The sequence below is a fragment of the Anolis carolinensis genome, chromosome 6 (genome assembly GCF_035594765.1).
Source record: "Anolis carolinensis isolate JA03-04 chromosome 6, rAnoCar3.1.pri, whole genome shotgun sequence".
Taxonomy (NCBI): Eukaryota; Metazoa; Chordata; class Lepidosauria; order Squamata; family Dactyloidae; genus Anolis; species Anolis carolinensis.
The window spans coordinates 43,576,751-43,604,704 of NC_085846.1; the positions used below are offsets into that span (position 1 = coordinate 43,576,751).

The 27,954-nt window shown below is 37.7% G+C and overlaps 2 protein-coding genes across 2 annotated transcripts in view; both read left to right on the forward strand.

Moving 5' to 3' along the window:
* smim19 (small integral membrane protein 19) overlaps positions 1-25,987 on the forward strand; it is a 62,500-nt gene extending 36,513 nt beyond the window's left edge. The window contains exon 4 of the transcript XR_009999754.1: positions 25,852-25,987. The gene's annotated coding sequence lies outside the window, so the exon portion shown is untranslated. The remainder of the gene's footprint in view (positions 1-25,851) is intronic.
* Positions 25,988-26,101: 114 nt separating this feature from the next.
* Positions 26,102-27,954, forward strand: part of slc20a2 (solute carrier family 20 member 2) — a 35,423-nt gene continuing 33,570 nt past the window's right edge. Inside the window, exon 1 of the mRNA XM_008113063.3 lies at positions 26,102-26,403. Coding sequence (XP_008111270.1) covers positions 26,115-26,403 — 289 coding nt within the window. The 5' untranslated portion in view covers positions 26,102-26,114. The remainder of the gene's footprint in view (positions 26,404-27,954) is intronic.

A 27,954-nucleotide genomic window follows, 5' to 3' on the forward strand; every position in this document is an offset into this window, starting at 1 on the left:
TATATACTGCCTTTCTAAGTTCTTTATTAATATTCAGTAGAATGATTGTTCTCAATGATATGGAGTAATTGAAGAAGCTCAACAAAAGCTGCAGTATCAGTAGGCAGTGGAGACAAATTAAGTAGTAAGCTTTTTTTTGGAATATCTTACTTGGAAAATGTTTTGGATACCTACAGACTTCACTTTGGATATTTCTTTCCGAAAGAAGTTGGGATCTGAATTAATGTGTTTATTTTTGTAAACAAACTTTTTTTACACTATGAAGTTTTCCCAAACATTTTATCTACGAAAAGTGAGGTACATTTACTGTGGTGAGTGATAATTAAATTCAAAACTTAGGTGGATATTATTAATATATTATTTAAAACACATAAAAATAGAATTGAGCGATATGTAGTGCAGAATGCTCTTTATGACAGACTGAAGGTATAGTTTTAATGGTTTTAATCCACAGTTATAAGCTATTTTAGATATGTGATGTATTTTACATATATTTGAGGTATTGAATTTTGCTATTTATTACATTGTAAACCACTTTGAGTCCCCACAGGGATGAGACAAGTGGTATAGAAATGCAATAATAAATAAATAAATAAATAAATTTAAAATTGCTGATATACTAATTTAAGTATAGACAAAAAGTATTCATATTATATCAATGTATAGTTGTTAGGATTCGTCTGAGAAAATGCTGTAAGGTTTCAGAATTTTAATTCTATTGTATTTGTTTATTAAAATACTAGTTAATTTATAAATGGAACATTTTTAGAATTTGAAGATTTTGAGACCAAAATGTGTCAAGCACATTTTTTTTGCCTCATGTTCCTGAAGAAGGTTGCTGAGTTTTTAAAAACATGGAGTGAATGTTGTTCATGATTATCCATGCTTCTATAGCCCCTCTCTACACTACTGCAATGGATTCTATGGGGAATCTCTGGGCTACAGAAGGAGGGGGATTTTCCTTCTGTGCAGTGTCTAGGGAAAGCACCACCCATCATGAAGTCCCACTCCTCAAAAGAGGAAGAACAATTGAATTGTGCTACTAGGTCACAGCTTGGTCACCTTCACTTCTTCCTCTTTTGTCACTGGCTCCCCAGGGAGCAAAGGTTAGGCATCAGCTATAGCCTTGTTAACTGTTTGTTCATGTTTCAAAGTGAAGGATTGATTGAAAACACTCAGACATTTAGTAATATATTAGTTAAATACGTTATACTTTTAGAAAGATGATCTGATTATCTCTGGCAGAAATATGGAAGAAACTTGAAGGCACACAACACACATACATACTGTATCTAGTGCAAATAAGAGGTTGGGCTGTGAACTGAATCTTGTCTCTAATGCTAGAATTATGTTGATATGACCTAGTGTGATTATAGCAATGATGTAAAAGACTTCTGAAGGTCCAGTCAAAAGCAACAAAAGTGTACATTTTTAACGTAAGAAAAGGATGAATGCTTTTTAAAAAGAATAAATTGCTATAGAATCACACTGCTAACTGAAATGTCACTTTTGTTTTCCCTAAAATAGAGATTGCAATGAGATTTTGACAGAGTGTAGGGTGTCAATGCTAAGTGCCTGTGTAAGAAAGATGTGTGTTGTTGTATAAGGGCTCTGTGTGATGCTATTTATGGAACCTTTCTCAGATGTCTTTCCATGAATTAACCAGCTGTCAAGAACCCCAGCCAGCATATAGCAGCAAATCATTTGCAATAGTATAAGCATTGTGTTGTATCCAGTCTCATTAGCTATTTGAATCCACAAAGTATAATTATTTTGCTGTTTTTGTAGCTCCAGCTAAACTTTACATCTCTTATATTTGCACATGAAAGCAACCCATTGAGGATGACTCATTGTGAAGATGCACTATGCATATTTGAGTTGCTCATTCATGACTGTTTTGCATGATCTGCCCATGCAGCTAACTAAACTAAGTATAAAAAATTGAAAGTTTATTGTGTTGCTTAGACTTAGATTCCTAAACTGTTATACTCTTTACAAGACAGCATTTGAGTAGTACAATAAGCCTTTGATTTCAAGCTAGTTTAGCACCATATTGTTAAATATAGTCATTTTATATATTAAGGTCCACTCTTATGCGTAATTGTATCTTTTGAAATAATGACACATAAAATATTTATAGAAAAGTGATAGCTACCTGCCCATTTTGGAAGCTGATATACCACTAGTAATCAAAAAGACTATATTTACATTAAGCAGACATCATTGTGGATTTCAGATTTAAAAGTAAGGTTTCTGAGTAAAGTAAGGTTTCTGAGTAAGCAGTAACACATGATGGATGCAATTGTATACTATGAAGATACAGATTTAAATTTCTTGGCCTAAGTTACCTCAACTATTCTGATATTTGTTGGAAAACAAACTTGGCCAAGAGTACAGACTCCAACAAATTCCTCGCTTTCCTTGCAAACAATTTTATGGTCCAGAAGGTAGAAGAGGCAACCAAGGGATCGGCTATTCTTGGTCTCACCCTAATAAACGTAGAGGACCTGATCAATGCAGTCAAAGTGGTCTGATCCTTAGAGGCAAGTGACCATGTGCTTCTGCAGTTTGCGATACAAAGGGAGGCCGAAACTAAGACAAGTCAAACCCGTATTTTGGACTTTTAGGAGAGCTGACCTACGAAGGAAATACTGAGCGGATGCCAATACTAAAAGACAAGGGAGTTAAGGATGGATGCGAGGTTTTCAAGAGTGAAATACTCAACGCGCAATTGCAAACAGTGCCAACAAAGAAAAAAAAAGTCAAGTGCAAAGAAGCCCGAATTGATGTTCAAATAATTTCTAAAAAGTGGAACAGGGGCGAAATCACTTTCTGTATATATTTCAGATTTCAATATTAATGTCAAAATACGTAGCATGATTTTACATACAATTTGTGCTACATTAGAACAGTAAAGACAAATATTACTTAAGTAAAATAAACATTAAATATTAAATAACCAAAAAAATAAAATAAGGTGTAAACACTAAGCTAATCTGGGAATCTGCTATTGCAACACATCCAATGAAGTGGTTTAAAACCAGTATAACAAAAAGATTAGGACTAAGTACGTTCCCGTCTACTTGGAATACACGAAGCTCATTCCAGGAGCGTGTTTAAGAACTGGTCTAAGAGTCCAGAAGATCCTTGACTCCCGGTGTGACCATCATCCCACTTTCTTTGCTAGTTAACTTGTACCCAGTATGCTTTATTATGCCAATTGTTTGCCTTAGATAGTTGAGCAAATAGTTTTCATGGTTTCCTCTCGCTAGCATTTAAGAAGAATTCAAACGAATTACCAACTCCTGTAGGGAAAAGATTCACAGGACTAAAGCTCAAAATGTGCTCAGGCTTGCCAGGGACATTTAAAACAGTAAAAAAAAAAGCTTCTTTGCTTATGTCGATAGAAAAACAAAGAACAAGGAGAAGATAGCGAAATGCTGACAGAGAATAGGGAAAAGGCAGAACTACTTAATGGCTTTTAAACAGGCTGGATGGCCATCTCTCGGTGCTTTGAATGCAGTTTTCCTGCTTCTTTGCTGTGGGTTGGACTGGATGGCCCATGAGGCCTCTACCAACTCTATGATTCTATAAGTTGTTCTTTCACATTGGTTCTATTGATATGGATGACTCCAAATCCAGCTTCTATAAAGAGAGTGACACCAAAGAATATTGTGCCCTGGCAGATGAGAAAGTACTTTTATTGGTGCAAGTGCACATCCATTCCGACTTTCCTACTGGATAGTCAGGTATGAATATGACAGGGAAATTGTGCTTATATTTGTGGGGTGTGACTACTCTACAGTGGTGTGTGCGCTGTCACATAATACAGTCACATAAATGATAACATTAGAGTGATTGTGTTCTTTATTGAAAAAGGTTGGGCTCCTAATCAAGAAGATTGGGGTTCCCCACCCAAGGCTCTCATTCATCCTAGCTGTTCTTTCTAATTGCAACGGATTAACTTGCAAAGAAAATTGTATCCCAGTCCTCTGGCATGCCAATTTCCGTTATACTCCATATGCTGTCCATGAGATTGGAGAGCCTGGTTTTATTAGAGTTCTCTATTGTTTGGAGAACATCCCTACATGGAGAGACACACCAGTTCAACGTGTCATTCTCCACATTAAAGAAATGTGGGAACTGGAGATGATTAGCTTCTGTATATTAACTGAGTGTTTTGGCCTGTAAAGACTTCTAGCAGGGAAATTTAAGTAGCTTGACCTTTGCTGTGGCCTGAGAGAAAACAGGAGATTTCAAAATGTGATTCCAGTGTACTTTCACCTTCATCTCTGACCTGCGATATTAACAGTCAGCGATTTCTCTTCAGGAAACCCATCCAACCTGCAAAAGATATACAGGCAGTCCCCAAGTTACAAACATATGATTTACAAATGACTCATAATTAAGAACAGGGGTAAGACAACAGGAAGTGAGAGAAATCTACCCCTCAGAAGGGAAATTCACTCCTGAAAGAATTATGGGGAAAAGGTCTCAATTGAAGCTTTCTCGTCAATCGTTGTTTCCACAACTAGCCACATTTTAAATTTTTTTTATTATCACAGGGGCAGAAAGTGAGGTGAAATTTTCTGAACAGGGGCACAGGCAGCAAGGCATACACCACAGGGATGTTAATCCTTCCCTGTGCTATCCAAAGTTTTAAAAATATATTTTTTGGCTAGAGTTACACTTTAAAAATGTGTCTGTTCCAACTTACATTCAAATTCAACTTACGAACAAACCTACAGAACATGAGCAGCTTTCATTTTTACGTCTAGAAACGTTTTAAAATTCTTAACCTGAATCAGGAAATTACTTCACTGAACAATCTCTGTTCCTTTAATATCTATGCATCTCTTCTCCTAGGGCCTAGCATAAATTCTAAGGACACCAGATTCTGTCTGATTTTGGAGGGTCAGTCCTAGTTAGTATTTGGATTGGAGACTGCCAAGAATACTACATACTGGAGGCTATGTTTAAGGAAAGGAACTGGAAAAACCTGTTTGAAGTTTTGAGTATTCCAAATACCCTAGGTACCCCTTTTTTAGTTTAAATATTCTGTCATGGAGTTGCTATATCCAAAGAACATGTACAGAATCCTTGTACACACTCCCTAGAACAGTGTTCTAATCTCATAGTTATCAATATTTTTTCTAGAGAATGATACTTTTTAATATCCTGCCACAATAACTTTTCACTGTTTGCTTACGGTGTGAAAATGATTTGTGTATAAGAACATTATGCATTTTGTTTGAGTTAAGTAGATATTTTATGTATACATTTTGATAAAGCATCTGCTGGAGATTATCACAATTTGCCCCCACCCCACCCCTTTCCTGTATCCCACAGTGGTGAACTTGTTTTATGGAGTATAACTGGAAAGTTCCTGCAGGTTTGTTATAGGTACTTTCCCACGTCTTTGTGTCTGTGACAATGACAAACTTCTGAAATATTTCCATTCATTGTCCTTTGATATAAACATTTCTTTTTATTTTGCCTGTGCATGTAGTAATTTTAAGGATAAAACTAACTCTTGATATCTGTTTACTGTGGGAACTTATTTAGATCTTCCCACAATACTACTATTAAAGGACTAAGCAGATTCATGTGGCTAGAAGTTGTCTTGTTTGGTTAGAATTAAACATATCCTCTCTAACCAAAGATATGTTTTTCTTCCCCATAGTTATATAGTCTTGTGATTGTTGGTTCAATCGCTGGATTTAATAACCAGATGAGTGAGTTGAAGCTTGTGGGAATTTAGAATCAGGACAGATCATTCTCACTCTTTAAATGGAAGGATGATTTCATTAAGGATTTAATGTCGGTAATAGAAGGCTAAAGAATTGTTTTTGACCTTTGGCAGTTTCAAGACCAAGGTCTGTAAAACAATCAGCATGGTAAACTACTGCTCAGTCAAAAATACCTTTATATTATGAAGCTTTGATGTTCAACTGGTTAGTTTTAATACTACTAAGGCAGAGTTTGCAGACAGCCCTGCTTATTTTTTAAGAGAAGTATTCATCTAGAATAGGGCCTTAGGTCTTGGAAGCTAAGTAGAGTCAGCCGTGATTAGTACTTGGATGGGAGACTGCCAGTGGATACCAGATGTTGTAGGCTATATTTCAAAAACAGGAACGGGAAAAACTTGACTATTGTTTGCTTGAAAAGTTTTATAAAATTCATGGGTTGCCGTAAGTCAACATACAACTTGAAGGCACATAACACAAACAGATATTTGTCTTCAAGTACAGGCAATCCCTGAGTTACAAACATCCGACCTACATATGAATTGAATTGACTCATCATTGCAAACAGAGGTGAGACTACAGGCAGTGAGAGATATCTACCATTAGGAAAGGAAATTCACTCCTGAAAGAGTTATCATGGAGAAAAGGTGTCTCCACTGAAGCTTTCTCACCAATCCACAGCAAGCCAATATTTTCAAAATCCAATTTTCACAGGAACAGAAAGGGAGGTGGAATCTTCTGAATGGGGACACAGACAGCAAAACAAACACCACAGGGATGTTAACCTTTCCTAGTGTTATCCAAAGCATGTATAGATACATGGATGGATAGATTGATGGATGGATGGATAGATAGATAGATAGATAGGTAGGTAGGTAGGTAGATAGATAGATAGATAGATAGATAGATAGATATGGCTAGAGTTACACTTAAAAATGTTAATCTTCTGACTTACATACAAATTCAACTTAAGAACAAATCTACAGAACCTATCTTGCTCGTAACTTGGAGACTGCCTGTATAATTCCTAATGTATATCTTGGTATCCCCTCCAGTATCACGAGGCACAGAAGGTAGTCAATATAATGCTTCTGACATAGATTACACTTGGCCATTGCAGCAGCAAATCCCAGAATTCAATGTAGTGTTGTAAGAGAGATTGTTGTATTTCAGGTTACATGCATTTTAATTATCAACTAGCTGCACAAGGTAGAGTCCGTAGAAAATATAAAGGATATAGACACCTTTTCAACAGGGAGAAGTAACAACAGAGAGACTCGTTTATATGAAGTTCCAATGTTGTACATGAGTTAAAAGTAGGCCCCACCTCTACAAGACTGATGATTATATGGTTGTGATGGAGCTCTCAGTGGCGCAGTGGATTAAACTCCTGTGCTGGCAGGACTGATGACTTGAAGATTGGGTTGCTGACCTGAAGCTTGCCGGTTAGAATCCAACCCAGGGAGAACGTGGATGAGCTCCTTCTATCAGCTCGAGCTCCATGCAGGGACATAAGAGAAGCCACCCATAAGGATGGTAAAAACATCAAAAACATCCGGGTATCCCCTGGGCAATGTCCTTGCAGACGGCCAATTTTCTCACACCAGAAGCAATTCGCAGTTTCTCAAGCCACTCCTGACACACACAAAAAAATGGTTATGCTAGGTGGGAACACATATTCTATAGGAATCTTATACTTGAATAAGAATTGTCTTTAAATTTTGTTTCAGTTTGCTGCTGCAGCTGAAACATCCCAGTCATGGACACATTTGGACTAAAACCAAAAAGAACAAAGGTTTGGCTGTTGTTGTTTCTGCCTCAGCTACAAATATGCTCTGACTTGCAATACTGTGTGTCCTCTAGGTTTGTCATGCTAAATTTGGATGTGGAAAGCATTACAGTTTAAGTCATGTTATGACATGCAGTATTTTTCTTAAAACATTAGCTTCATATTTGACAGGCTAAATAGATTTCACACTGTGAGATCCAAACTAACTTGAGAGCAGCCAGTTTCCTGAAATTGCGGAGTCTTGCTTATAACAATACTGCACCAAATGGTAAACAGGAATTTAATTTAACAAAAGAGAGAATGATTGTAATGCATTTCAACTCCCCTGTTGACTTAATGGAGTTTAACATACTCTATTTGGAAAACAGTTAACTGGACAATCAACGAAACTTTGTTCACTATTTCAGTTAGTGTTGGAAATTATTACATGTTGTTCCTTTTTATTGTGCTGGTCATATACCATAATAAAGATTGATGATTTATGTTTGTAACATATGTATCTGGACTTTATGCTAAGATATAAATCTTCTTCTGTATGTGTATGTACATTTAAGTCACCTATGAACCCACGGTGACCCTAGAAAATTTCATATAATTTTCTTAACTAAGGAACATTCAAAAGATGGTTTTGCCAATTCCATCCTTTGAAATAGCCTATAGCACCTGTTATTTGCTGGTAGTCTCCCATTCAAATATTAAACATGGCTGATTCTGCTTAGCTTTCAAGTTGAAATGGAATCTGGTATTTTTCAGGTAACCTTTCATATTTTGTTTAGTTTTTTAACCTTTTAAACTGAGAATGTTTAGTTTATTGTCTAAAATTAATGTAATTTAGGATGAATTGTCCCAAGCATTAGGTTCTTAGTGTTTATGAAAACACTAAGACAAAAAAAACCATACTGGGAAGCATAATAATCTTTTGTATTCATGCTTTGGGAACGGGGATGGACTCTTAAGCACTCCTTTTAAAATTAGCTTCATTTGGATTGGTTTAAATAGTGTAAACATGACGCTGTGCTGTATTTTGTATCCACCCTCATCAGAGTGACTTGTTAAGACGAGGCATCTTTTCACCTTGAGTATAAACTTCTGGTTGATGCTTGTGAGTGTTGTCTTCCCCAGCAGTTATGCCTGTGGGTTTTAACCGAAGGTTACTCTGTAAGTTGTGGAGCAGTTCATTTTGCTTATGATCTCTGCTCTTGAGGTGTGACTGCTGAATATGATAGGGCATCTATTTTAGACATTAGGAATGTATTTGTGACCTACAAGGCAGGGCTGCTCAAAGAATTAACTTAGCTTCTGTTTGAAACAGCCTTGAAGGACTGAGTGAGTTTTAAAATGTTTTTGTTTCTTCATGAAACTTTGAAAAACATGTTCATGTCTTGTGTGTAGAGGTGGGGGGAAATGAAAGGCTTGAATATGGATAATTGCCATTTGTACCATGTGAGTTGGTTTATCTCTTTCTTGTGAAAAGCATTTTAAAGTCACAATTGCAAGAAAGAAATGGAGTTTCAAGGAAGAAACATGATCCTGTGTTTTAAACTGACAGACTAATTTAAATTCAAACAGTGTTGTTTTTGTGGTATATAGTGGTGTTTGTTTATTCTAGTAGAATATAAATGTGTGTAATATAGTGTGTCTGCCATGTTGAGGCAGATACTCTTTTTCATTCAGAATATAGGAGTATGCTTATTAAAAGGGAATGCTGATCCAGTTATTAAATGGAAAATTGCAAAAGCCTAGGCAGTATAAGCTAACTAACGTAGGCATTCTTCTAAGTGGTTTTGTAGCTGAAGGTAGTGGATGGTTTTTTGAAAAACAACATACAGTGTTTCTCCTTCAAGATGGCATGCTATTAACCAAGCTATATAAGGATGTGTAGGAAAACTGGGTTTTGGTATGTGAAGTGACCCCTTTATGTAACTGATATTTATTTTAAAATTGTAAGGACATTATTTACTTTATGGAGGTTAAATCTTCCATCATACCTATTAGAACTTTTCTACATAGAATTTTAGAACCATATAGGGATGCAGTTTTGCATAGCACTATTTTAATTATCCTGCCTGCAATGATAAGATCAGTTAAACTTTAAATCCTTTTGTGACTATGACCTTTTGGAGGAGGAAAAAGTTTTAACTGACATGTTTATGTCTGCTATTACAAGCCAACTTTGATTGCCTGATAGTTCAAGAATATCGTTAGCAAGATGTGTTTCATAAGTAATATTAGTCTAAAATTGTAAACCAATGACAAATTACACACAGCTTGCTGCCAAATCTGCTGCTCTTTACTAAACCTGAACATATTTTCAGATATGAAGTATAACTTTGTTAGAGCTCACTTTGATTCTTTTATAGGACAGGGAAACACAGAGAAGGGAAATCCTGCAGTTCTTTTGGATTTGGTTTTTCATCATTTGCCTTCTGGCTCATAAGCGATAAAAATGTTTTCAGTGCTGTTTTGCACGACATACCAGTGATTACAATGAGATGAAAAACAAGGAAAACATTTACTGGTTTGATATGCTTGTCTCTGGATAGTTAATCTCTAATGAATATCAAAGTATCTGAATGCTGCACAATTATCTTTGGGTAAAATTCAGTGTCCTTTAAGGGCAAGTGCCTTCTGACCCATATTGTAGGGGTCAAGATCCTCCAGCATGGAGCTTCTGTATATGTGTTCTGGAATGAATCTCTCTTAAAGGCTGGCAGAGGGCAGGCAGCAATTAATCTGCCACATGTAAACAAGCACTATAGTTCAGCAGGGTTTGCCCGTATTTGCCAAAGGAAATTTAAGGATAACTCATTAGCATTCCCTTTGTAGTTTCTTAGTTCCTTTTGTGTAGAGTATTTTGCCATTGGCTGAAAACAGATTGCAGTTCCTTTGGACTACAAACTTGGCTGTGCAAGCATCCTGCTCAATCCTTCACCGTCACTCACTGATATTCTCATTTCTCAGATAGACTGTTTGGGTGGTCAGAAGGGTAAATTGTTTTGTAAGTGTTAACTCTTAATTTGCATTTGGATGGCATAAAACATTTAACTTTTTCAAATTTCTGGAATTCCTTCCAGTATATTTCTCTTTAATAATAAAGAGGTTTCTCTTCTTGTCTTCTCTTTTGAGAGAAAAAAAAATCCATTGAGTATTGGCAGGTGCTTAATATCTTCTTAATTTAGATATTTTTATTAATTGGAATCATGCTTAAGATTCAGTGCTTTACAAAGTATTAAAATGTTTTGCAAAGTATTTAAAAGTCAAGTCTTAACCCAATATAACACAAAAGGCAAGGGAGAAATGAAAGGGAGATTAGTCTGGAAGTTCAAGTATAGTTTTTCCATTGACCCTTGTTGTTTTGTGCCTTCAAGTCATTTCTGACTTCTGGCAACCTCAAGGTGAAACTAACATGGAGTTTTCCTAGCAAGTCTTAATCAGATAAATTTGCCATTCCTTTTCTCTGTGGTTTAGGGGATATGGTTTACCCAAGAACACCCAAGGACTTTCATGGCTGAGAAAGGGTGTGAATGCTGGTTTTCCAGAGTCCTAATCTAGCAGTCAAACCATTACACCATGCTGGCTCACTCCATTGCCATATCTAGTTATGAACCTATTGTTGTTATGTGCCTTCAAATTGACTCTAACATATAGTGATCCAGCCATATCATTTTCTCTTTACATTTACATCACTCTTTACATTGGCCTGTGCTGTGCATGACGAGTCTCATTTTGTGAGTAGGTGGTTATAAAGATCAAGTGACAGGGACCATTTATGAATTGAAATTCCTGTACCATTAATTCTTTTGAGATTTCCATAGCCTGTTGGCTTTTGTGGAGGTAAGTCTGGAAACACAGTATAATGTTATGTGAATTATATACAGTATATCACATACTTCTGCAACAGTGTCACAGCAAAAGAAACATAGATTCACACCAGGAATAATGTACAATCTAAAATTTGAAATTGGAGGTAGCAAATAGAACATGCAAATAAGAAATGGGTGGTGGTGGAGTAGAGGGTAGATAGATGTTCAGTTCAGCTGCAAATAGTTAGCATTCGTGTAATAGGGAATTAAGATGAAATATTTTGTATACCAAAGACGTCAGTTATGTTTGGGAAGAGTTTTGAATAGAAACAGAAAGCATGACTTAGATATTGAAGGAATCAGTACTAAATCGAGGCAACAATGGAGAAAAGATGGACATGTGTTAGGTGAAAAAGAGAAATAGAGGCATTTTAGGATGGTAGATTTTGAGAACCCATCAAAATTGCTTTGGATTAAAAAAATGAGTTACTAGTTTATAGTAATAAAAATCATAGATTGAATCCTGGAAGGAGGGGAGGTATGGAGAAGATCTTTGAAGTCAAGGACGTTGAGTTTGTGCTATGTCTTTAAGCTGAAAATTAGTATTTGAGAAGATCACAGCAATGAAAGTTGTGGACAGAAATGAAACAACTGATATGCAATATTTCAAGACCAAGAAGAGAGAAGGTTGCAGTAATTGCCTCACTGCTTTCCTATTTTTCCATGAAGCAGGGACACTTTTCAAAAGTCCAAAGGCATTCTTCAGTTTTCTTCAGGGCAGTTCAGAGATGAATAAAATGTAGCCCATTAGCCAGATGTGGCTTTTAAACTTCATTCTGCAACTTTCAAGGGCATTCTTTAAAAAATGGGCATTGCTTTTTGCCAACAGTGTTAGCAACTTGCTTATCTAGAGGTAAACTCTACCCCGTGTATGATACCACAATTTTTTCTGCTGACACTAATGACTTCAGCCGATTACCAGCGGGTCACATTCTGTTCATCTGTAGGCAAAGTGAAAAAGACTTATTTTTGGAGAATTGTTGTGGCATAGCACCGGGTTGAATGTGCCCAGAGCAATGGAAAGGGAATTGCTGAGGAATTGATAATGTTGTTATTTATAGGCTTGGGAAGGACATGAGAAGTGAAAGATTTGGGAGAAGAGGTGAGAACAATCTTTGAGGCAGAAATATAAATAGCTAAGTAGAAATGTAGAACTCATAGTTGAGATGTGGGAGAAAGTGAGCACTTCTAAGGGAAAAATGTATGCTGTAAGCTTATTAGTGATGTTGAGTGCTATGGTATATGTGCAGTTGGCACATACTGTGCATAGAGATGATAGTGAAGGTCTGGGGTCAAATCTAATGAAGAGGGAGAAAAGGGTTTATAGCTGTTGGTAGAAAAGCTGGATGAACAGTTGGACAAATAGGAGAAGCTGCTGAGGACAGAACCATGGAAACCTGGATGAGTCACACAAAAGAAAATGGTGTATTATTTCATGAGTATAAAGACTGAGTAGAGACCTTTGGATGTGACAGGCAATCATTAGCATATTTCATGAGGGTGTAGAATATTGAGAGCAAAAAGTTGTTGCTGCAATGGCTGGTAATTATGGGAGTGTACTGCACACACTAGGAGTTAGAGATGATGAAGCACAGAGAAAAAAAAAAGGAAAATCTATGAGAATCTATGAGAGATAAGATTGTTTTCCTGGAGATGTAGGAAACATCTTTATCAAATGCAGTAGGAAATAAATAAACTGAAGATGGAAATTACAGGATTGGCAAAGTTGGTAACAATTCTATGCCAAACACCTAAAGACTCAAGCAGTAGCTGAAAGACATAGCTTTGGGAGTTGTCATGACTTTTTAGAGGCTTCCCATAAACTGGGTGGCTGTGATAGTAATGGGGAGTGTTGAGACATGGGTAAGTCTTATGTATTAAAGTAATGGAAATACTTGATACATTTTGCAGATGCCTTTTAAATTAGCTGCAAAGTCATCACGTGTAAGACACTGCAGTCATACAACATTTGCCTAGATTTAAGCTTCCTTGTGATTGTTTTAAGTTTAACTGTTGAAAATATTTTGCCTTTGTTAGCGGGGGGTTGGACTAGATGGCCCATGAGGTCTCTTCCAACTCTACTATTCTATGATTCTAAATTGTATTCAAAAGTCTCATCAGCATAATTTGTCTAGGAAGGAATAGGTTTTTTTATTTTAAAAGTGAAGCAAAATTTGATTTGCAGTAAGTTGGTTGTGATTATAGTATCCCTTTGCAAAAAAACACTCAATACTTATGAAACTGCTATAATAATATAAATTGTCCACGCATCTGGACACAAACCTTTATTTATACCTGGGTTCTTTACATCCACTTGCTAATGATACACCTGTTTTTTACTTTGATGTAAGCATTTGAGAGCCAGTGTGACATTGCGGTTTGAATTTAAGATCTGAATCCTTGTTCGGCCATGGAAACCTACCAGTTTTCTCTCATCCTCAAAGAAAGACAGAGGCAATCTATCTCTGAACAAATCTTGCCAAGACATTCCTGTGATAGGGTTGCTTTGTCGTTGTTTATTTGTTCAGTTGCTTCGACTCTTCTTGACCTCATGGGCCAGCCTACGCCAGACGGTTGCCATCCCCAGCTCCTTCAAGGTCAAGCCAGTCACTTCAGGGTTACCATCCATCTATCTTGTCCTTGGTCTGCCCCTCTTCCTTTTTTCTTCCATTTTTCCCAACATCATTGTCTTCTCCCAGCTTTCCTGTCTTCTCATGATGTGGCCACATCATGAAGGTTGCTTTAGGGTTGCCATTAAGGTGGAAATGACTTGAAGTCACACAATAGCAACAAGAATGCGTTTGTAAAATCTGACCCAAAATAAGAGACAGATTGTCTTTTACCTTGTTCAGGGCTCCTCAGATCCTCTCAAACAGAGCATAATCTTAACTCTCTTTTTTATATTTCCATCAGTCATGTAGTTGACTTTACTGTCTGTTGCATTTGAAATCTTCAAATGTGCAGAAATAGCACTATACTAGATCACACAGGCAGAAATCATTCAACCATAATGGCTCACATTATTCAGTAATATGACCACAGATTTAGCTTCTGATTTCATAAAATCATCTTTTGATATGATTTGATCACAACTTCCATAAATCATAATCGTATAAACATAGCAACATAAACATAGCAAGTGTCCTGGAAACAAACTGTGGAACTTTTGTCCAAAACATCTGAAAGGGCACCCGTTTCACCAGTTTTGAATGCAATTACCAGTAGGCATTTACATAGCAGAGACCTGAACTTGTTTCATTACCTCGAATTTTAAAGGGAATTCTATCTAATCTTTGAAACTTGATTGTGGGTGACTCCTCCAAGGTGCAAGGTCAGTCCTCGGTACATCCTTGCTCATTCCTTTTTGTAGTTTGGTAAGGCGCCAGAATGTTTTGCCAAAAAAGTCTAAAGACTGTCTAAAACTAAATGTCCCATGATTCCATAGCATTAAACCCTGACAGATAATGTACCCCTTATTGACTTTAGATTACGGTCTCCATTTTAATTTATGAGTGAACAAAGGTACAGAAAATAACTATTTCAATATCTTTATTATCTACTTAAAGCTGTGTAGATCATTTGTGGTTATTATTTCAACTGAAATGAACAAAAATGTTCATCTATAACCTGCCTTTACACTTTCACCTTTTACTTTCTTCAGCAGTCATTCCCAGTCTTCTATACTAGTAGTATGATATCGTGCATATCTTAAATTGATGATGTTCCTTCATCCAGTTTTCTCATCTTTGCTTTAAAAGTTGTATCCACTTTTATGTACAAGTTAAACAAACTTGTACATATGTCTCTTCATATTCTGTCATGGTAGTGGCTTCTTCTGAGTCCAGGTTACAGATTAGGATAATCATATCCTTAGTACACCCATTTCTTTAAAAATCGCCACATAGTTTTTCATGATCTGTACAGCCAAAGACTTCGCTATAATCTGTAAATGATGATGAATGCACATGCTGATTTTCTTCTGAATTTTTGGTGCACTTTTGCAATATGATAGTGGTCTTGAACATGAGCAATTGCAGGTACATACTGTAGTTGGTTACAGTCTGTTGTTTTATTTAGACTCCTAATTGGTCTTAGAGAGCCAACATGCTGCAATGGTTTGAGTGTTATGCTAGGAGATTGAGAAACCAGCATTCAAATCCCTGCTCAGCCACGGAAGGCAGCTGGGGTTCCTTGGGTAAACCACACTCTCTCAACGTTAGAAGAAGGCAGGGGCAAGCCTCCTTTGAACAAATGGTGCCAAGAAAATGTTACAACAGGCTTGTTTTCTGTTTGCCATAAGTTAGAATTAAACTTGAAGACTCGTACCAACAACAGTCTTCCAGTTCTAAATGATGATAATTAACCTTTTAATATCTGATTGTAATATACAGTAGAGTCTCACTTATCCAACCTAAATGGGCCGGCAGAATGTTGGATAAGCGAATATGTTGGATAATAAGGAGGCATTAAGGAAAAGCCTATTAAACATCAAATTAGGTTATGATTTTACAAATGAAGCACCAAAACATCATGTTAGACAAAAATTTGGCAGAAAAAGTAGTTCAGTACGCAGTAATGCTATGTAGTAATTACTGTATTTATGAATTTAGCACCAAAGTATCAGGATATATTGAAAACATTGACTACAAAAATGTGTTGGATAATCCAGAATGTTGGATAAGCGAGTGTTGGATAAGTGATACTCTACTGTATTAGCACACATTTTTTAAAAAAGGTTGTGGCAGTAAAGAAGGCCTAACTCAGTTATTCTGTAAGCCATAGATGGACAACCTGATTTATCTTCATATGGAAAGCCCATATCCTTAGCAAATGGTTAAGATAACTTGAATTGATGTGAGTTGCATTTTGAAGCATTTAAAGGGTATTCGAATACTTGTTTAGTTGGAAGCACTTCAGAGATCATGAGATTTGCTAAACACTTTCAAGAGAAAATCACTTACATTTGACTTGACTTAGATGCCTCAAAAACATAACCTGCCAAGAACTGGCTAGTTTGTTTCAGAATGTCATAAATATGTTTTGACTTAAGAGGCTAGTTGCAAATGATGTTTGATTTCTTTACAAGTGGAGGGTTAAGCTGTTGGAGTAAATGGTTGCCAGCCAGCTCCTAGTACTAATGGATAAAAGTGATTATCTGGATCAATTTCCTTTGGGCCTAGATTTAGAGTTGGAAATACCTTGTTTACTAGAGGTATAAAGCTTCTGCTTAGTGGTGTTTATTCTCATATAAGCATGCACGGAACTGTAGCTTCAAAAGTATACATCCTTTTTAAAGTAAGTTTAACTAACTTGATGCCTGGGTTATTTGAAAAAGTAATTTTTAAATCTTTTGCCAATATTATTATCTGATATGGATGTGCACACCTGTCAACCTATAGTGGCCCCATGAATTTCATAGGATTTTCTTAGGCAAAGAATATTCAGAGGTGATTTTGCTAGTTCCTTCTTCTGAAATCTAGCATACAGCATCCTAGTATTAATTGAGGGTTTATCATCCAAGTATTAACCAGGACTGGCTGCTAAGCTTCCAACAGACAGGATCTGTTGCCTTTAGGACATTTAGGTTCCTTTAGAAAATTGGCGCAGCTCAATTTTCTCTCCTTTGTGGCAGTAACTTTCCAGGATCATAGAGAAAAATGCCAGAAGCTTTAAACAGAGAGCCTTTGCATGCAAACCATTTCTTTTATGCAGTGATACCTGGTCTTACTTACTGTATATACTCTAGTATAAGCCTAGTTTTTCAGCCCTTTTTTAGGGCTGAAAAAGCTCCCCTTAGCTTATACTCTAGTGAGGTTCCTGGCTGGCTTATGTTCGGGTCGGCTCATACTTAAGTATATAGGTAATCAGACTTAGACAGTCTTATCTTATTAAAGTCTTATTATTATTATCATAAATCACAATTAAACATTCAAAAACATTTAACCTATTGATGCCTCAAATAATGTAATTTTATTAATATCTATATTTATTTTTATTTTTGAAATTTGCCAGTAGCAGCTGTATTTCCCACCCTCATCTTATACTCGAGTCAATAGGTTTTCCCAGTTTTGTGATAAATTTAGATGCCTCGGCTTATATTCAGGTCGGATTATACTCGAGTATATTTGAAATTTGGGATGCATCTATATTAGAGAATTTATGCAATTTAATACCACTTTATCTGCCATGACTCAGTCCTATCAAATCATGGGAAAAATATTTTTACAAGGTCTTTAGACTTCCTTGCCAAAGAGTGGTGATGCATTACTTCTATAGTGTAGAAGCATCAAAGGAGGACAGTTCTTCTTGTTTGGCCTTTACCACAAAAGCTCACCAGGCCAGCTTTTTCTCCCTTTTCAGTTCTTATCAACTGTTTATTGAACACAAGGTGCCTGCCTAGGAATTAAGATCTATTGAGTGACCCTCATCTATGTTCCATCAGCAAGAAAATACATTGTGGGAGGACATGGGAGAGGGCCTTTTCTGTGGTGGTACCTTGATTTGTAGAATTCCTTTTGCTTTGAAGACCATTCGCTCAAGATTTTGGTAATTGGTGTATATGTTACACTACTGCTTGAGTCTGTTACGTGCTTCCCTCTTCCTTATCATTCTGTCCTCACTCATAGGAAATAACCCCAATTTGTCCAGCACCCACACAAAGGAGGGCTGAAATAGTATCCCAGCAGCAAGCATTGGAAAGGTGAAGAAAGCTGATGACAGATGCTTCTTTTCTGAAAAGGCCTGGAGAACTGATCCTGCTCATAGGACTTTAGTGCTGCTTTTTTGTTTTTAAGACTGCATCATATGAATATGGTCAGCTGCTCAGAATGCTGTTTTTTTTTAAAAAAATTAAAAATAAGCATATGCCCATTGGTGTGTCCTGTATACTTTGTGGCCATTATCATTTGGCAACTTTATGGATTGAAGGAATGCTTGTAAAATATTCTTGTAGCAATGTTGTCGTGTTTAGTTTAGTTTGCAGTAAGCAAACACATTGAGAAGTTCAGTGTTCTCTGTGTAGTTAGCTTTTCACAGGATAAGAGTAGCTTGAATCTCAAAGGAAGTTCCTTTTCTGTTGCTAATGGATTTAAAATGTTACTACCTATCTTTTATTTCCCCTTTTTCCTGATTCTCACATGACCAAAAAATGGGAATAGCCTCTGTCTGTTTTTATAGCTTTCCAAATATTCTTAACAAATGCCTCATCTATTTTTGGAAGTACATTTTTCCCACAGATCTACTTTGTGCCATTTGACAGCCTAGGTTGGAGAAATCGCTTAGCCATCTCAGTTCATCTATGTATTTGGATTGGTAGTCCCTTCAACTGGTAAATGTACTCTACTGGTGAAGACCGTGTTTTGATTCCTTTGCATCTCTCTCTCTCTAGTGCCTGGAAGTGGCATGCTCTGTGTCAGCCAAGGACACCTATTCTGTGTCTGTCTGAAAGTGCATTCTCCTGCAGCTTTGTGTGTATATCAGCAATGTTATTAACCACTGTGGTTAGGAATAGATTACCATTGGAAGGCAATATTAAAGCAAGTTTATGATATTTCAGTACTGTCAAACATAGTGGTAATGTATTTCTTGATTTGTAGCATATTCTTATTCCGTACATGCTTATTCCCTGCTGATGCATTCAGTTGGCTGCTTCTGTGGTAGAGCAACATCCTGTCCTTTTTCTTATGCATTGTACAGCAGGGTCAGCACTCCAGGCTTTTTCAGGACAGAAGCATCTGTCATCAGCTTTCTTTGCCTCTCCAATCCTTGCTGCTGGGACATTGTTTCAGTCCTCCTTTGTGGTGATGCTGGACAAATTGGCAGTATTTCCTATGAATGAGGTCAGAAACTAGAGTAAAGTTTTACCACAATTAAAAGACAAAAACAGATCGTAAAAAAAAGCAGCAACATACTAAGCACCTTTATTTTGATTTTATGATACAGGTGGTCCCCAAGTGACAGACAAGATATGTTCTGTAGACTTTCTTGATTGGAATCACTGGGTGGCTGTGAGTTTTTCGGGCTGTGTGGTCATATTCCAGAAGCATTCTCTTCTGATGTTTCACCCACATCGATGGCAGGCATCCTCAGAGGTTGTGATGTCTGTAGGTTTGTTCTTAAGTTGAATTTGTATGTAAGTCGAAACAGTACATTTGTAAGCATAACTCCAGCTACACACACACTCACACTCCTTGGATAGCATAGGGAAGGGTTAATTCCTGTGGTTTTGTTTTGCTGTCTGTGCCCCTATTCAGAAGATTTCACCTTTCTGTCCTTATGGTAATTGGATTTTGAAAAAATTGGCTTGTTATGGAAACAAGGATTGGTGTGAAAGTTTTTACTCTTTCAGAAGTAAATTTCGTTTCCTTAGGGGTAGATTTCTGACACTGCCTGTTGTTTCACCCCTATGAGTCATTTGTAAGTTGGATGTTTATAACTCGGGGAATGCCAGTATTCCAAATTAATGATAGCAAATGTCATTAAAAAGTAGTTTGCTTATAAAATGAAATCTGAATCTAATACAACCATGTTCAATTCCTTATTTATATTTTAAAAATTGATTCACAATTCTCAATCATGCAGTATGTAAAAAGAACATCATTTTTATATTTTAGAAATGTTGAATATGGAAAATGTGCACGTTGACACAGAGCTAGGCAGAATTCCATTGATTTGGCTCTAGCCAGCTGTATTTGTGTCATCTGAAAAACTAGTGCAATGTTTCAGGGTGTTTAGATAGAAAGATAACTAGAAGCTTCTGAAAAGCTTGACATTATTCTCTATATTATTTCATGCTAAAGTAATGTATTCTGTATTTTTAAAGCCTAGGCTAAATCGGGGAACTGCTTTCACTTGCTCACACTCACAGTAACAGTAGGTAAACAAATATTGTGGGATTTGTTTTTACCCTTGTTTTCCCTGGCAGCCTTCACCAAGCACACACAACACAACACAACTGGAACCAACGTTGTGGTATTTCTGGTGTAATTTCTAGCTGATTTTCCTGTGAATTGTAGTAGGTCATCCCAAAATTTTCTTCCCCTCTCTATTTTCCCCCCACAACAAAGATTCTGACATCTTTGTATGGTTCATTGAGAAAACTGTTGATCAAGTCGTATGAGCATCCTACTCATAAACAAGCCAAGAGTCTCACAGTTCTCTGGCTTATATCAAGTAACCATGACCTGTGAGAATATGCAAGGGCTCAAAAATTACTATTTTTAAAGTTGATATGGAATCCTGTAGCGACCAAGCAAAGCACTGACAGATGCAACGGGTAGATTTGGCTCATAAAAACACTATGTAACATGATTTTTGTTCCTGGATTATAAATGTCTTTTCCTAATTGGTTCTATCATAAAAACATGGAAAAGTTTATTGAAGTGCAAAAACTTTGTTTCTGCAGGACATCCTGCAGCACATTTTGCTATAGTTTTTCAATAAATATCTCATAGTCACAACCAATTCAACATAGTTTGTGACAGTCACATATCAAAGTTTCTGGAGTATAATGACTGTTTCAAAGTAAGTCCCACACAATTAAACAGGAAATAACACTTTCAAACCAGGAACAGAATTTTTTCAAATTTTGTTACATGGTGTAATCAGTAAGCTAGATGTAACCTCAAAGTAGATGAGAACAGTGAAGTATAAAATGATCCAAGATTTTTATTTTTGTATATGTGTATTTTCAGAATCACCATGGTCCACATCAACCTTATTAATTATGGGAAGTCTTTCTTTCTTTTGTCTCACATTATCTCTCTTAAATTCATGTTTTCACCATAAGAGAGAAAATCTAAGGTGAAAAAGGTAGGGTAGGCTTAAGGCTTATTCACATAACACAAAGTCATATTTCAACATTGCTGCCAAATTCATTCAGTGTGTTTAAGTGAGATTATAGTTATATCTACAGAAGCTATTGCTCAGTGGAGAAAATATGTTCTGACAAAGAACAGAAATTCCCTGTGAGTGAGTGGTCTGGGGAACAATGATAGGTGGATTATCTCTTAGAATACATAAAGTAGAGCTCTAGCAAAATGTTTTTTCTTCTCCAAATTAATAGGTTTTTAGTTAGGATTTAAAAAGAGGAGCTATTGGTCATTTCCCGGAGATTCTTTCCTGATATTAATTTTATTAATTTTAGCTTGAATAAACAAAATAATATCATAGAATCATAGAATCATAGAATAGTAGAGTTGGAAGAGACCTCAAGGGCCATCTAGTCCAACCCCCCGCTAAGAAGCAGGAAATCGCATTCAAAGCACCCCCGACAGATGGCCATCCAGCCTCTGCTTAAAAGCCTCCAAAGAAGGAGCCTCCACCACGGCCCGGGGTAGAGAGTTCCACTGCCGAACAGCCCTCACAGTGAGGAAGTTCTTCCTGATGTTCAGGTGGAATCTCCTTTCCTGTAGTTTGAAGCCATTGTTCCGTGTCCTAGTCTGCAGGGCAGCAGAAAATAAGCTTGCTCCCTCCTCCCTATGACTTCCCCTCACATATTTGTACATGGCTATCATGTCTCCTCTCAGCCTTCTCTTCTGCAGGCTAAACATGCCCAGCTCTTTAAGCCTCTCCTCATAGGGCTTGTTCTCCAGACCCTTAATCATTTTAGTTGCCCTCCTCTGGACGCTTTCCAGCTTGTCAGCATCTCCCTTCATCTGCGGTGCCCAAAACTGGACACAGTATTCCAGGTGTGGTCTGACCAAGGCAGAATAGAGGGGGAGCATGACTTCCCTGGATCTAGACGTTATTCCCCTATTGATGCAGGCCAAAATCCCATTGGCTTTTTTAGCTGCCGCATCACATTGTAGGCTCATGTTTAACTTGTTGTCCACGAGGACTCCAAGATCTTTTTCGCACACACTGCTGTCAAGCCAGGCGTCCCCCATTCTGTATCTTTGATTTCCATTTTTTCTGCCGAAGTGAAGTATCTTGCATTTGTCCCTGTTGAACTTCATTTTGTTAGTTTCGGCCCATCTCTCTAGTCTGTCAAGATCGTTTTGAATTCTGCTCCTGTCTTCTGGAGTGTTAGCTATCCCTCCAAGTTTGGTGTCATCTGCAAACTTGATGATCGTGCTTTCTAACCCTTCGTCTAAGTCGTTAATAAAGATGTTGAACAGAACCGGGCCCAGGACGGAGCCCTGCGGCACTCCACTTGTCACTTCTTTCCATGATGAAGACGACGCATTGGTGAGCACCCTTTGGGTTCGTTCGCTTAGCCAATTACAGATCCACCTAACCGTAGTTTTGTCTAGCCCACATTTTACTAGTTTGTTTGCCAGAAGGTCGTGGGGGACTTTGTCGAAGGCCTTACTGAAATCTAGATATGCTACATCCACGGCATTCCCTGTATCGACCCAACTCGTAACTCTATCGAAAAAAGAGATCAGATTAGTCTGGCATGACTTGTTTTTGGTAAATCCGTGTTGACTATTAGCAATGACCGCATTTGTTTCTAAGTGTTTGCAGACCACTTCCTTAATGATCTTTTCCAGAATCTTGCCTGGTATTGATGTGAGGCTGACCGGACGGTAATTGTTTGGGTCGTTCTTTTTTCCCTTCTTGAAGATAGGGACCACATTCGCCCTCCTCCAATCTGCTGGGACTTCTCCTGTTCTCCAAGAACTCTCGAAGATGATTGCCAGTGGTTCTGAAATAACTTCCGCTAGTTCCTTCAATACTCTTGGATGTAGCTGATCTGGCCCTGGGGACTTGAATTCGTTTAGAGTGGCCAAGTGTTCCTGGACAACTTGTTTCCCTATTTGGGGTTGGATTTCCCCCAATCCTTCGTCCATTCCATGTTGCTGAGGTTGAAGATGGCTTTCTTTTTGTGAGAAGACCGAGGCAAAGAAGGCATTAAGCAGTTCTGCCTTTTCCCTATCCCCTGTCACCATCACCCCATCTACTCCTTGCAGTGGCCCTATCGCCTCCTTTTTCTTCCTTTTTCTACCAACATAAGCAAAAAAACCTTTTTTGTTGTTTTTTATGTCCCTGGCAAGCCTGAGCTCATTTTGCGCTTTAGCCTTGCGAACCTTTTCCCTACAGGAGTTGGCTATACGTTTGAATTCTTCTTTGGTGATTTCTCCCCTTTTCCACTTCTTGTGCATGTCACTTTTGAGCTTTAGCTCAGTTAGAAGTTCTTTGGACATCCATTCTGGCTTCTTTGCACTTGTCTTATTTTTCTTCTTTGTTGGCACTGTTTGCATTTGCGCCTTGAGTATTTCACTTTTGAAAAACTCCCATCCATCCTTAACTCCCTTGTTTTTTAATATCGGCGTCCATGGAATGCCGCTCAGTAATTCCTTCATTTTTTGGAAGTCAGCTCTCTTAAAGTCCAGAATGCGTGTTTGACTTGTCTTAGTTTCAGCATTCCTTTGTATTGCAAACTGCAGGAGCACATGGTCACTTGCCCCTAAGGATCCAACCACTTCAACTGTATTGATCAGGTCTTCCACATTTGTTAAGATTAGATCAAGAGTTGCTGATCCCCTTGTTGCCTCTTCTACCTTCTGGACCATAAAATTATCTGCAAGGCAAGTGAGGAATTTGTTGGACTTTGTACTCTTGGCTGAGTTTGTTTTCCAGCAGATATCGGGATAATTGAAATCGCCCATGACTACTATATCTCTTCTTTGTGCCTGTTTGGTCAGCTGTTGACAGAAGGCTTCATCAAGTCCTTCATCCTGACTCGGAGGTCTGTAGTAGACACCCACGACAAGATCTTTTTGAGTCCTGGTTCCCTTGATTCTTATCCAGATGCTTTCAAGCTGGTTTCCCGGATTACAGTCTTGCATTTCTTCTGCAACGTAACTGTTTTTGACATATAAAGCTACTCCCCCTCCTCTCCCCTTTGTTCTATTTCTGTGAAAGAGGTTATAGCCCTCAATGGTTAAATTCCAGTGATGGGAGTCATCCCACCAGGTTTCAGTGATGCCTATGACATCGTATGTGTGGTGCTGTGCTAGGAGTTGGAGTTCGTCTTGCTTATTTCCCATGCTCTGAGCATTAGTGTAAAGACATGTAAGCCCCTGTGACCTCCCCTCGAACTGTTTATTTGGGATTATTGTGCTCTCTGTACTTGGTCCTTGCTGTGTTTGTGCAGCCCTCCGTTTAGCCTTACGGCGGTTCCCTGTGGTCGTGGGTAATATAGTGTTCGCCAGGCTGTTGTTCCCCTCCCCCAGTGGATTTAGTTTAAAGTGCGCCTGATGAGGTTTGTGAGTCTGTGTGCAAAAAGATGTTTTCCTACTTGTGTGAGATGCACCCCATCGCTTGCCAGTAGTCCATCCTCTTGGAAGAGTAGACCATGGTCAAGGAAGCCAAAATGCTCCTCTTGACACCATTTTCTGAGCCAGTTATTGACCTGTACTATTTTTCCGGCCCTTGTAGAGCCATGTACTACAACGGGGAGGAGGGATGAAAAGATCACATGTACATTATACAGTTTTAGCTTTGTTCCCAGAGCTCGAAAATCATTTGTGATCTTTTGAAATAATATCAAATATTCAATATTTAACCAGAGGACCAAGACTGCTCTTGTGTGTTCTGATAATGGAAAAACTTGTTAACATGTGTTCATTAGTGAAATAATTAGATTCCCTCCAATAACAAACTGTAATGTGGAAGTGTTGGCGATAAAAATTCAAGATGGTTTTGTTGAATTCTGTGCATATAAGGTGAGGAAAGTGCTTGTCATTTGAGATTTGGGCAGCAGCTAGGACTAAGGCTATTCTGTGATTTCTACAAAGAGCACAGAAAGGCACCAAGTATATTGTTGGGTGCAGAATTTCGGATTTCATCACCCACAACAACCACAAGTAATTCTAATCTTCTTGAGTGCAACAATGTGTATTAAAGTGTATTTGGGAAGCTTGATGAAATCTAACCAGGAGAGGCAGCTGTATAGGATTTCTGATGGCTTGCGCAGAGGCTTCGTTTTCCAGAATAATTCTTTGCTCCTCCTTTTTTATGACCAGCAAAACCAGAATAAATTAAACTTTCCTAGTTTGCGTAATTCTGCACTGCCAGAAAACCTGGGATAAGCAGATATTCTGGGATTAGATCCTGAGATATAGGGACTGTGTGGAAGGGCCCTTAGATAAAGCTTTAAATAACTGTGAGCAGGCATCCTTGCCAAAGTGCATACTGTATACAGGTGCCTTGCTGGATTAGTGACCGCTCTGCTTGATATAGTATTACTGAGAAGTGATTCAGTAGCCAACCAGAAGACTGTGATTTACCTTTTGCCAATCTGCTCTACCCAAAGCAAAACATTCCTTTACAAATATAGTGTTGAGGACTGATAAATTATATCCTACTTTGATTCTAACTCAAATAGTCTTGTCTGTATTTATTGCTGTGAGTGTTCCTTGTCATTCTTAAATCCTAGTAATTAATTTAAAGCATTTATGCTATTTTTGCAGTATTTTTTATCCCCCTTGTTTTCCTTTCTTTGCAGGAGAGATCACCACAGCTGTAACACTATTGAAATAAAATATGGAATGGATTTCAATTGTGACTGAAACCAGCCAAACAAACAGTATTGACAGTAGCTTGAAAATCACCAGTTAGCAGTTTCTTCACGCTCCAGCACTATACAGCACTTTCCAGAGATAACTCATTGTGTACAAGAAATCTGCTTTACAAATCTCTCACTGAAACCTCAGTTTTGCCTAATTAAATATTTACAAAGGGGAAACATCTACAACAGCACCCACAAAGATGGCGTTGGAAGAATATCTGTGGATGGTTATTGTCGGTTTTATTATTGCTTTCATCTTAGCATTCTCAGTTGGCGCAAATGATGTTGCCAATTCTTTTGGTACGGCTGTGGGCTCTGGTGTGGTGACCTTACGCCAGGCCTGTATTCTTGCTTCCATATTTGAAACTACTGGTTCAGTGCTGCTAGGAGCAAAAGTAGGCGAAACTATTCGTAAAGGTATAATAGATGTGAATTTGTACAACAGCACTGTGGATCTACTGATGGCAGGAGAAGTTAGTGCGATGGTTGGTAAGTAATTTTGTTTTTAAATCTACTTTTTCTTGCATGGTTTTTCTATCCGCTTAGTCACATCACCTAATGAAGAACCAAGTAATGGAGCATCCTCTTCCACTGTCAGTCATATTCTTTAATGTGTACATTTGCTGTTTCAGAATGCTATTGTGGGCCCTTATTTTTAAGAGTTCAGTAGTGATAAAGTGTGGAGAATACACTCTAGGCTCAAGTTCTTTCTCTTTGTCCTTGTCAACATTTGTTCTCCTTTTTATTGGTACTGACATTAATGAAAGTTGAAATATGCAGGTTCCTCATGATCAGAATTTAGATCTGGTAAACATTTAACTACAGTGAAAAACAACACTGTTGTAATGTTTAATTAGAACTTTGGTTGAGGAATGTCAACTTCCATGCCTTATCTTGAATAAAGGCTGGGGATGTATACACATTTTAATTAATTATTACTCTTCCCCCCTCCCTCTAACACAGGACCATGTAAGAAACTTATATAGCACCTTAAAATAACTAAAAACTGTAACACAGAAGTTTAAAAAAAGCATTTAACAACAACCGAAATCTTAATTTAGATCAGTTAAAGGAAATAAAACATTACTTATTAAAACATCATGACAGTTTAAAACTAAAGACTTGTTTAAAGAAGCAAATCTTTGCCAGCTGGTGAATGGAGAGCAGAGAGAGACCAATCAGCCTCCCTGAGAAAAGAGTTTGAGCAGCCACCGAGAAGATACTTTTTCGAGTTCTCATCAGAAGTACCTGAGGGTGGTGGGACTGAAAAAAAGCCCTCCTTTTAAGATCTTAGTACTCAGACAAACTTATATTTTAAAGCTTTATATGGCAAATAAGCACTTTGAATGGTAGCCAGTGAAGCTCTTTGAATAAGGGAATTATACGTTTACTATAGTCAGCCTTAGTCAGCTGTCTTGCTGCAGTATTTTGGACACATTGAAGTTTCTAGATGGCTACAGAAACAGCCGTACATGGAGTATGTTCATATTATCATAACTAGATCTGACATTTAAAGAAACTGGTGTAGCTGGTGTAATTGTTTTAATGGGACAAATGCACTCCTTACCAATGCTAAAACCTCATGGTAAAGTCCAAGAGTGTACCCAACTCATGAACCATTTCAGAGGCAATGGAATTCTATCTTCCCTGTCTGCCTTTTGATTAACCAGGTGCATCTCTGAATAAAGTTTTAATTATTTTTCATCCCATCTGTTATAGAGAATAAAGGTTGATTCAGTACTGAAATAGCCTCCTTGGAGTTAGATGAAAGGGGGAAATAGAGATGGATGTCATCTGTCAGCTTTTGATACTGAACTTTGGATTTCAAGATGACTTCTCCTAGCAGTTGCATGTAAACACCTGGGGAACAGAACCAACTCTGAGAGATACACCTGATTAATGGTCAGGAAGTTTGGAAGGAGTCCTCCAACACCACCTTTTGAATGTAGCCCCCCATGAAGGACTGAAGCCACTGTAAAACAGTTCCTCCAAGTCTCATTCTAGAAAGGCAGCCCAGAAGAATACTATGGCTAATTGTAT